Raw genomic sequence first — 12,121 nt, forward strand, 5'->3', positions numbered from 1 at the left:
ACAACATACACACAGTTTTCCAGTCATTTACAATTCACCAGCTACACTCAAAACTCACCCCCCCCAACCGCCCCCCGCCCCACTACCACACCATCACTTCCACCTTTTATGAAAAGACAACAGTTTTGAGCCACTTAAAACAGAGAGAGAGAGAGAATCCTGGCAGAAAATAATACACAGCTGTGATAATATCGTGTTATTTTAAAATACCACAATATAGTTTTACTTTTAATAATAAAAGATAAAAAAGGAGCGTCTGTGAATAATTAGAGATTGCAGTCTGAAGCCGGTTACAGTCACTGCAATTGATAATAAACTGAAAACCCCTTGAGAGCAGGTAAATGCTTTGCAACCCTGACCCCCTCGCTCTCACATTACTTAACTACCCTGCGGTTCTTGCATTACATCACCATTCAAGCGATTGGTTCCTGCATTTTAACTCTCTCCCTGTCTCCTCCGATTAGGAGCGACACCGCAGCAAAGAAACTTCGCCCGAGTTTGCTCTTTCTCGCTTCGCTTTTTATTTGTGGCCCTTTTGCTCTGGTTGCTTTGGTTTGCTCTGCTTTTTTTTTTTTCCCCCTTCAACCCGGCCTCTGTTCAACTCATTCAGGTCTCTGTGCTAGAACAAAAACTCTGATCGAAGTGAAAAGAAATGCCTCTTCGGGCAAGAAGAGGAGCGGAGGGGCTGGGGAAAGAGGAGAAGGAAGAAGAGGAGAAACAAAGACGGGCAGAAAGGGAGAAGGGGGAGAAAATGAAGAGGAGGAGGAGGACGAAGGCTCAAAAACAGAAGGCAGTAGGGGCAAAAAAAAAATCTATAAAATCAGGAGAAAAGAAAATAAAATTAAAAACAAACCTCATGGACATCACTGAGGCTGAATTCCCTCCTGAGGTGCAGAACATGAGAGCTCTGGAATGAGTGTGTGTAGAATTTGAGCCAAAGCTTAACTAGCTTGAGTGAGTCATATCCTTCCCATTTGATTCCAGGCCAAGCGATGATGTAATGTGCTGGCCCTTCTTTTGCGCCTAGCTCTGGCTCTCTCTCCGGCTGGGCTCTCGCTCACTTGCTCTCTTTCTCCTGGTCTCGCCCTCCTCCCCCTTCTCCTTTTTAGCTCAGTGCTAGTGAAGTCACCATTTAAATCTGGCAGAACTGAAGCAAAAACTTCAATGTAACCAAAACAGCCCCAGGCCGAGTTCCAGACTCAGAGAGCCTTCGTGGTGCACTTGCCCTTAGAAACGGGTAAACAAAGGGGGAAACAGTGCCGCTGGGGATGGCCCTACAGCTGCCATCAGAGAGCTCCAAGAGGGACCCGGAGTTCTGCAGGCAGGGGTCAGCTGGTTCTGCTGAAAAAAAAAAAAAAAAGAGTGCCCTGTGTTTGGAGAAAGGGAAATAACATCAAGACACGTGTAGAGATGGGGAAGCAGGGAGTGAAAGACGGCCGGTTGGAAGGTCTGAGTGTTAAAAACCAACCTCAGTTAGCAGCTTGGGCTTTGGTTCAGAACCAGGTGACAGGGTTTCCATCGCCCAGGGCCCTTTTTTCCTGGAGCTGGATGGGATTTTCTGTTGCTGAATGCCAGCCGCCACCCCTCCGGAGAGTTCTCGCATCTGACCTCCCTGTCAGCAAGGGCAAAACCACTTCTGGTCCAAACATGTGCCCGTGTCTGGAGCCACCAAGGGCTGTGAAATCAGTCACTTCTCCCTTGTCCCCTATGGGTCACCCTGTCATGTGCTAAAGGAAAAAGACCCCAGCCACAAGACACAACACTTGCCTTTCTGAGATCAGCACTCCACTCTCAGGTAAACCTTCCAAAGGAGAGGGAAGGAAGACAAGTCCCCCCTTAAAATCAAAGACAGGCTGTGCCCCCACAACTCAACTCGCTGGAGGGGGTGCTGGTGCGGGTGGAGCCGTCTGTGACTTTAAAGAGGAGAACAGACAGTATGTGTGTCTCTTTTTTAATTACAGAGTGAGGAAAAACAGCCTGGGGAGGTGGGGGCAGTCAAGCATGATCCTTCACAAATGACAGTGAAGCCCTTTTAATGGCTGAATTCTACCCCTCACTTCACACCTCCCCACTCAGGGTTCCACCAGGACAACACTCCAGACACTTCTCTACTCTATTAACAGGGCTTTTTAACCCCATCGTCTCTCCGTTTTGCTATTTCTCCTTACCCTTCATGCTTCCTTCAAAAAGAAAAAAGTAACATGAAAATGGGAAGTTCGCTAGGATTTTTTTTTTTTTTAAATACCACAAAAGCAGAAGAAAGGCATGAAGCTGCAATTTTTTTTTTTTTCCTTTTCCGAAAATGACCATGGCTTGTGCTACAGTCTATTGCCCCTAAAGCCTTTTGTGGCCAATGAATCAGGTAGATAAGACAAACATTTGTCTCTTTGCACGTTGCAAAGCAGAGAGGAACTTGACTTCTAAACTCTGTTTTTGGAGGAATCTCTCGGCTTATTAAAGATGTCCACTGATGGAGGTCAGGGATATTCATCTGAATCCCCTGGAATTTAAATCACAGCTTCAGGGAGTGTCGCTGTACTCAGGGTGAAGAGTTAAAAAGCAATATTTGCCCAAGGGTCTCCAGGACCCTGGGGGTTGGGGTGGGGAAGCGCTTTCTCCAGCAGGCTGCCCTTTGGTTTGACATCCTCAATTGATGCCGATGCCACAGTGGCTCCGAGTGACACCTTTATCAAGGCAGGCAGCTCTGAATTAGAGGTGATCAGCCATAATTACAGCTGGCGCCACTGAAGCCTGTGGCCTGACAGCGGCAAATGTGGTTGTTATAAAGTTTGGTCCACCATGTCAGTGGCCTGTATAACTCATTTACGTCTGACTTGCCAAGCAGCCATTGATTTTTTCTTCTGCTGAGGAGAATAAATAAAACAAAATTTTCAATAGCTTCTACAAGCCTTTACACTTCAAGGCAGGTTGGCAAGATTTTGTATAAACTACTTTTTTCTTTTTTAAATGAGCCATTGACCATCTTGGTTAATATCAAGCTATGGACTTTCACTTTCCCTTCCCTACCCCCTAAATCTCCCCTCCCCACTTTAGTTTTCTTATTAAAATGTTTTCTTTATGTTATTATTTTTAGTACAAAATGTGGTAGAGTTTTCCAAATTTACATCTTTTTGTAAGCTCAATGGGAAAATGTTCTCTGTAGGATTTTTCTTACACCATATTACAGGGGCTGGGTGAATCCACTAGATACCAGGCTTCTGCGGTTTTTCAGTGACATAGGCAAAAGGGACCCTGTGCTTTAAATAGAGGTGATGTAAAGATGGCTTTCCAGTGCCTTGCTTGGGAAGTAACAAAGGAGATGATTGCTTCGGCCAATGCCAGGCACGGACCTCAGATGAGGCCCACCAGCATCATTGCTTCTACCAGGGGGAGCAAGAGAACAAGAGGTTTGAAGGCGGCCAGTGTGCCTCTGATCAGGGAGTGAAATCGCCAATGGGTACAGTGTTTCTAAAACCCAGACAAATGCCAAGGACCCGGAAATGTCTGTGTCTGATGATGATGCCATTAAGCCACCAATGTGTCAGAACACTTCCACATCCCAATAAAACAACTTTGGAGTGCTGGCCTGAATTGAAATCAATTTCAGAGTTCAAAGGGTCTGAATATTTATATTTGCACTTGTTGTTCAGGACATAAGTATTCCCTCCTGCCCCTTCCAAATCAGGCATTCCACTGGCTGCTGGGTGCCTCCCCACTTGAAAAGAAGCCCTACTTTCCCATTTTCCTTCCTGTGTGCAGCTAAAGAGAGATAAGATGCTGTTCCCAAAACAAAATTCCCCTCTGACTCAAGAGATTCCTTTTTCACCCATTTGGCCTTCTCCCCTACCCCATGTCCTAGCTGCTCCTCTGAAGAAGGGGGGCTTCATAGATAGAAGTCATAAGATGCTGTAATTCCAGAGGGAGGCTTCTTAGAAGTAGCCCCCGGCCAACAGGCTAGGTCTCCAGATTAGCTGGCTTGCTCAGGAATGCTTACAACACCCTCCTTTGCAGAGCGTGTCATCCTTGGGGAGAGGGTGGTGGGTACCGCGCAGCTGTTCGGTGTAACTCACTCACACACTCCCAGCTCCTGATGAAATGTTCGGCTCCGAAGAAGTGGAAACCTTTGAGATTTGAGCTCAGAGTTCAGAATGCTTTTGGACTCTTTCCAAACAACCCAATAGAAGAGACACAACTTGGATTGCAGGGATGGAGGGGCTCAACAGCCGACTAGAGTAGACTTTTTGTGTGCCTGGGTGAATTTCTGAGTTCAGACACGTTATGAGAAATACAGCAAATATAAGAAACAATGGAGATCCTTCCTAGAGAGAGCTGGGGTTTTTTTGTTTTGTTTTGCTTTTCCCCCCTCTTTTAGGTTTGAATTTATTCTCCTCAAGGAAAAGCATATCATCTTCTTTCAAACATTGTTTTTAAAATTTAACCCAAGATTTCTACAGTCCCAGTGGAGTTTGAAGGGCCAGATAATTTCAGAGTTAAATAAGCCGTAATGACTATCACATGTACCCAGCCATAAACCTAGTATTAAAAATTATTCAGAAAAAAGTGGCATCTCTTCCTTTTTTAATTTACAATAACCATCCAGGTGGTTTTCTAAGGCCTCCTTTGCAAATTGCTTCCAGTGAACCCTCTGGTCACAGACCACTGCACACCCACATGGTGTCATTCAGCATTCCCTTCAACTTGGGTGTCCCGTGTTTTCACAGTGGACAGAGGATGAGGGGCCGCCTAGGTGACCCAGTGCAGCATGCATCCTGAACCATGTGCAAGCAGGATTCGCTGGCTTAAATTGTCAGCCCCGCTGAAGTCAGCTCCAGGTGCTCCCAGAGAGAAGACAGGCGAGTGATCTGCCCTTGGTGACTCCTGCCGTGTAACTACTGCACCTCCTATACCCCAACCCTGGTTCTAAGTACCCTTAGGCAATTCACTAGCCTTTCCTGTGTCAAAACCTATTTGTAATTCACGGATGTGGTAATGCTGAATATGTCTCAAACAAAGGAATGAATTTATAATGGTGGAGGCATCAGGAAACTTTTGGGGATAGATATTAACAAGTCACAACAGCCGTTTGATTAGCCCTAAAATAATATCAATTCTGCTTCCAATAGTGTTTTTTCTCTAACTTCTTAAAATGTGCAAGTCATTGTATCACTTAAACCTAAACCAATGTCTGAAAGACAGTTGACACTCCTGGAATATTTGTTGAATAAACGAATATGTGAATGAATGAATACAATCCTCAGCTCTGGCATTATCTTTTCCACGGTCTCCTTGCTGGGCTACCAGGCTGGTGTAGGGGTGGCCATTACTCTGTGCTCCTTTGGCGTCCTGAAGCAGATTCTATCCCAGCAATAAGCCAACTATGGAGAGGATCTCTTCGTGCTTGTCTTCTTCAGCAGCCATTTGCTCCTCCAAGACAGAGACTGTGCTATTTGTCTTTCTCTCCCTAGCACCTAGCACCTCGCCCATACATAGTAGGTCCCTAAGAAATGTAACTGAGGCTGGGCGTAGTGGCATACATCTATAGTCCTGCTACTGGAGCTGAGGTGGGAGGCTGAGGTGGGAGGATCACTTGAGCCCAGGAGTTCGAGACTACAGTGAGGCATGATCGCACCACTGCACTCCAGGCTGGGAGACAGAGCAAGATTCTGTCTCTAATAATGATAACGATGATGATAATAATAGTAATAAATTAATTAAAGAAAAAGAAATGTAACTGAGCCTGAACTAGTAGCAACACAGACTGCTCGGTCTTCCCTGAATATATTCCCTCCTGAAAGTTCTTTTTCCTGTTTGTATTATTGCTCACACTTTTTCTGCAGCTTCCTTAGGATCTGAAGCATCTAGAAAACCTAGAATAAGAAAATCCTAGGAAATCTACTGGTCAGCCTTCTCCATCCCTGCACTATACCTTTTCTCCCTGGAGGGCTTCAGATTCCTCTTGCTCCCCTTTTCTTGGACCCCCACAGCAGGGATGGCAGAATGAGCACTAAGTGGTTGATGTCAGAGCAGCTGATCCTAGACTATTGTCACCAGCTTCCTACATGAGGCATCCAGGGAAATTGGAACTTGAGGTGAGAGCAGCTAAATATTCTCCTGTTGGGACTTCTTGCATGGTTGTTGAGGTGCCCTTAAAAAAGAGACACTGCCTCCAGGACTTTTTCATGTCCAAAGAAAGGTCATGTCAGTTCTAACCAATCTCTATGACTAGAGTGGGAACTACAGGAAGAACTCAAATAATGGTGGGGGACAGGAGGTCCAATTTTTTTTTTTTTTTTTTTTTTGAGATAGGGTGATATAGGGTCTTGCTCTGTTGCCTAGGCTGGAGTGCAGTGGCATTTCAGCTCACCGTAGCCTTGACCTCCTGGGCTCAAGCGATTCCCCGACCTTGGCCTTCTGAGTAGCTGGAACTACAGGTGTGCACCACCATGCTTGGCTAATTTTGTTTACTTTTTGTAGAGACAAAGTCTACCTATGTTGCCTAGGCTGGTCTCGAACTCTTGGACCCAAGCGATCCTCCCAGTTTGGCCTTCCAAAGTGCTGGGATTACCGGTGTGAGCCATAGTGCCCAGCCGAGGAGGTCCAAACTTTTGTGGGTGAAAGTTTATATAGGATTGGAGCCTAACGATGTTATCAGACTAACTACACTGAATTCATGTTCTGGTGTGAGTGGAGCCAAGACAAGGCATAGTAGCTGATCAAGACTGGCTCAGAGCAGCTATGCTTGGGAGAGGTGGACAACCCAACTGATGATGTGGGAGAAAGAGGCCTTTCCTGGAGGCTCTATGGGGAACCTCGGTTAAAGGAAGTTATCAACCAAATTCCTCGTTTCCCCTTTGACCAAGTGTGGTGACTGGACCAGTCCAGGTTGAAGCAAGTGAGGTGCCTAGGTGCAAAATTTAAGGAGGTGCTCACTCTCAGGGGCAGGTCTGCAATTGTCCAACTCTGAAAATAATTGCCCAACCCTGAAAATAATTGCCCCTTTAAATGTTGAGCCGTAGGGGGCTCATTTGTGCCCCTTGGTCCAAGCCTTGTTTGGAGATGATTTTCTACTCTCTGTGTACTCATGAGCATTGATAGGGTTAGTAGAATAATATCAGGTGAAGCTCTGGGCCTGCCTGGCTCTTTGGGGAGATGGGGAATGATGCCTGCAACAGACTAGACTCTTCCTTAGAGTGTCAACTTTCATCAGTCTTTCCTTCTTCTCAATTAGCCACTGTGAGCTGAGAGTTGAACTAAAAGTTGTCTGATACCAAAGTTGGGAATGCGACCATTCGCTGCTTTGTACTGGTACACTAATACCTTTTATAATCCAGGTGTTCCTCATGACCTGGGTTAATTCATGTGTCCAGAAGCAAGCACTGCTATTGGCCCTGGAATCAGGAGAGGCAATGTGGGAAGATGACGGTCTTAGGAACATCATGATTCTGACCAGGGAGATTTTCCAAGGGATGAGGGTTGGAGTAGAGGCAGAGAAGAATAGAGCATTTTTAAGGCATAACATCAAAAAGTAAGAAACACAGAAGGTCACTTCCCTCAGGTCCTAAGAGGGCCTTACACTGCTCACCTGGTCTTCGTCCCCTCCCTTTTACACCCTGAAATCTCATCAGGGGCCACACTCTGAGCCAAACCTGCAAAGTCAATGCCTGCCCCTTTCCTGGAACCCCCAAGCTGCTGGTTTCCGACGCTCCCCTGGTGGGTCTCCCCATTTCACAGAGAGGAAAACTTGGGACTGCCAGAAGCTGACCCTCATTCACTGAGAATTTTTATCTGGAAAAGCAGTTCATGGGGACTTTCAAAATCAGTGGAAAATTGTTGTCCCTTTACACGTGATAAATTCAAAACACTGCAGTATCTACTTTCTGAATATTCTCCCTCTGTCTCCCCTCAGCACTTTGCAATTCCACATAAAGACCCTCAGAAAAGGATTACTTACGTATCTATAGGATAACCCTGAAAATATACTCTGCTGGCTGTTTTCATTGTTAAAACATGTTTAAATGAAAAAAAAAAAAAAAAAAAGAACTACAAAAGTAAGAATGAGTTTGAAGAGGTTTTGAAGGTATTAGAAATAAAAAGGCAGGCTTAAACTAAGGAATTGTATTTGTGGTTTCATTTCTTTCCACAAGGATTCCAGCTGTAGAGCTCTGTGTCTATTTAATAACTGACCTTCTCTTACACTGAGCAGAGAAGTTCACCAGCACTGATTTATTAAGAGGGTTTCTGCAAGGAGAATTCGCCCTCCAACACTTTTGCCCAGAGGGGATGAGAAGAATTTTTTTTTAAACCCCAAACATGAAGCTCTTGGGTCTTCCAAATGAAATTATCTATGTTTTTATTAACTGGGCCCCTGAGTTAAAAAGTTGGTTTTGATAAGGGTGAATAAATGAAAGAGAAAACTGCTGACATAATATTTTGGTTTCCAAACCCACTTCCACATTCTACTGTCCCTCTCAGGCCCGTACATGACTGTGGTTTCTCTATTTACACCAGAATCCTGGAGAGAAAGGTGCAGTTAATCCTGCTTTATGCTAAAATTCAGCTCTAAACTTTAATGAAATGATCATAGTGACTCTTTTAAACGCTTTGGTATAAGTTTTGATTTTTCTAGACATGGAGTACTATATGATTTAGACATAATGCAGGCTTGTCTTTTCCTTTTATTTTATTTTTTTTGAGCGGAGTCTCACTCTGTCGTCCAGGCTGGAGTGTAGTGGTGCCGGCTTGGCTCACTGCAACCTCTGCCTCCTGGGTTCAAGCAATTCTCCCACCTCAGCCCCCCAAGTACCTGGGACTACAGGCACACACCACCACACCCAGCTAATTCTTGCATTCTTAGTAGAGACAGGGTTTCGCTCTGTGGGCCAGGCTGGTCTTGAACTCCTGACCTCAAGTGATCCACCCGCCTTGGGTGGATCCCAAAGTGCTGGGATTATAGGCGTGAGCCACCCCACCCAGCCTCTTTTCCATTCTTATAAGAGGAAAAGTAGATATTATGATGTCCAAGGGGATTTATAGATTTAGGAGTAAAAAGATCCTACATTTCTCATTTCTTACAAAGTTAAGAATTCTTCCTTTATTAATAGAAATGGGAAGGAAAATGAGATTCATGCACTGTCTGGGTCAATCCCAGTGCCCTTTCCTTAGAGATGGGGTCTCACTGCATTGCCCAGGATGGAGTGAAGTGGCTGTTCACATGCACAGTCATAGCTCTCTGTAGCCTCAAACTCCTGAGCTCAAATTATATTCGCACCTTAGCCTCCCACATAGCTGGAACTACCGGTATGTACCACCACATCTGGCGAATTCTTTTCTTTTAGCACCCACACAAACTGGAAAGCAGGCATTTAAGCTGGTGTTAGAACATACTTTTCTTGGGCAATAATCCTCCTTGAAAAAATCTAATGAACACTCTGACTCCTCCTTTTAACCATGGACCCCAGGTTAAAAACCCCCAAGAGAAAAAGCATGCTCACTTTGTGCTAAACTTCAAGCTATGCTCTTTCACAGGTAAAGAAAAGCAGGCACAAATAAATGAATCTCAATCCCTGACCCTTGGCCCGGCACTCAAACCAGCAAACATCAGTCAGTGGTTCTCAGATGTGGTGTGCCTGAGTATGTCTGGGGAATAGATTAAAATGCAGGTCTCCAGGTATTACCTTGGAGATTATATAGGTCAAGGTGGGGATTTATTTCTGTGGTGCTATGACAGAATATGTATATTTAAGCAAAACTCCCCAGAGATTTTGATGCTCGTGATCCATAGTCCACACTTCTAGGTGGTCATCCTATGGTCATGGAAATTTTATAAATAAATTAATTAAGTTGATAAAGTAAGTGAAAAAAATGTATAAATACATGTGTATGTCTCTGCCCTCCATGCTCTAAAGGAGCTGTGATTTCCTGTCCCCTCTTCTATTTTAAGGTAAAAAGTATACAGTAATCTGTCCTAAAGTGATCAAGCCTTTAGACATTGGCTATAGTGGCTTTTCCAAAACAGGATGCCCACAGTGGATGGAAAGAAAACATCTGTGTTCGCAGTAACATAACACCCATCTGAACAGTCTATGGCATTATGGTCTCCAGGACCCATGATAAGATTAGGGTTTCCTGTGGCTAGTTTTGCAAGACATTTCTCTTCTGTGTTTACTATCAACATTTCCCGATGTTTATTTTGCAATATTCCTAGTCTCCTAAGGTGACAATCATGAGGAGGGTGTGCTGGGATGGGGGAAGGGATACCAGTGGTAACTGAGAAGTCCATTACAGGGTACCCATCTACCACGACTCTGGCATACCTTGATTGTCCTCTTGAACTTTAGTTACATATCAACAGTGGTCTCTGGATACGAATGATTGCACAGGGTTTCCTTCTCTGGGTTTCTTCACCCATCACCCTCCCAAAAGGATGTTAACAATGTTTTTCAAAAGTCTTGAATTTGTAGTCTTGTAAAGAGCCACAGCACTTGAGAGGAGAAAATGCCAGTCTATCCACAGACCCAAAAACACGAGTGACCCAGGAAGGGGAATGAGGATCACGACCTGTGAGTCATCAAGGGCTGCATCTCCTGCTAAGTGGAAATTAAGTGTCTGAATTACAATGAGACTCCTACATAATTTCTATTTGACCAACTCTTTGTCATATTAATACTGTCATAGCGCCACAGAAGCAGCCACGGAGACAGACACCACACACACAAGCCCAGGGAATAGACAAAATGAAAAACCTGGGTAGGTGCTGAATGTCTGGGAAAATACTAACAATAATAATGCAGTAATCTGTGTGTAGATTTGGACGAAGAGGCAGTGAACCTGAAAAGTAATGATAGTTATGATGAAAGCAAGGAGGCCTCCTACCTAGTTCTTTGGTCACATACTATCTTCTAGCCTAGGGCCACCAAGCCTATTTCATCCTGACCCTTGCTGGAGATTTTTACACCCCCTTACTCAGAGAAGCTTTGTGTTGACAGAAGAAGAGACCCTCCAAGACATGGAGAATGAAGAGACAGTGATTGTTAGGAATGACACAAATCTCTGAATGAATTAGCTTTGGGGCAGTAATCCTCTTTAAAATTCTAGAGACTTTCAGAAATAAATAAGCTATAAAAAAGCCTGTAAGTCACCCTTTCCATTTGGTAAAAATGTCCTTGGTGTTGACTTCTTGTAGGCGAACCCAGAGTCTTCCTCATCTCAAATCTGCATTGCCATCATATGCATCAGCATGTGAGCACCTTATCCCAAGCTGAAATAGGATCCACGCTGCACTATTTTGCAAGGGTAGGTGGTTTTGAGTCTAGAAGGCCCCATAACTCAGTCTGAGGCAGTTCCGTCTTAATTTGTCAAAGTTTCTGTTATTTTAACAAAGGCTATTTGGTGTTACTTGATCCCTCCTGGCCTGGCCAAACCTCAGCACAATTGAGATCCTTTTGTTTCTCTCTCGTCTCCCCTTTCACTACCTCTCTCTATATTTCCTGATACCCTCTTCTTCCTAACTGGTTTCAAGTCATCTCACAAAAGACTTTAGCTGAGAAAGACAAATTATCCTTATTTCATATGCTGATAGCACAGGGAAAACCAAAGTCATAAGTTCTTAAGGTGGGCTCTGAGACACCAGGACAAAAGATGCTGCGGACTGTGTTTTGTACAAGGATGCTGTTGAGTCCTTGGCTCTGTTTCAGAGACACAGGAGAACACAAAACAAACAAGATGTCAGACCTCAGGGAACCAGCATTCTAATGGGTCGAAGGAGATAATCAACAAGAAAACAAGCAAATACTCTTATTTTAGATCGTGATAATGGCTACAAAGAAAATAAAACATGGTGATGACAGGGAGCATTGGATGTGGTGAAGACTTTTAGATCAAATATTTAGGGAACTCCCCTCCAAAGAGATGACATTTTACCTGAGCACTGATTAGTGAGAAGGAGCCAGGTATGGCTATAGGGAAGAGGTATACAGAGAGAACCACGTAGATAAATACCCTAAGGCAGGAAGGAAATTGGTGTGTTTCAGGCAGGAAAAGAAAGAAGACCTTGGAGGGAAGGAGAAAGAGAGGGAAAAGAGATAACCTGGGAGAGGTAGGTGGAGTCTTGCAAGTCACTACA

At 44.4% G+C, this 12,121-nt stretch overlaps 1 protein-coding gene across 4 annotated transcripts in view; it reads right to left on the bottom strand.

Annotated features, from left to right (window-relative positions):
* The window catches only part of CREB5 (cAMP responsive element binding protein 5), a 415,731-nt gene that overhangs the window by 137,683 nt on the left and 265,927 nt on the right, over positions 1–12,121 (bottom strand). The window contains exon 1 of one of the 4 annotated variants that reach the window (XM_005549909.4): positions 854–918. The exons of the other annotated variants lie outside the window; for them this stretch is intronic. Within the exon in view, the coding sequence (XP_005549966.1) occupies positions 854–900 (47 nt within the window). The 5' untranslated portion in view covers positions 901–918. Of the gene's footprint in view, positions 1–853; positions 919–12,121 lie in introns of those variants that run through there. 4 annotated transcript variants of the gene reach the window in all.

This window comes from Macaca fascicularis, chromosome 3, assembly GCF_037993035.2.
Source record: "Macaca fascicularis isolate 582-1 chromosome 3, T2T-MFA8v1.1".
Classification (NCBI taxonomy): Eukaryota; Metazoa; Chordata; class Mammalia; order Primates; family Cercopithecidae; genus Macaca; species Macaca fascicularis.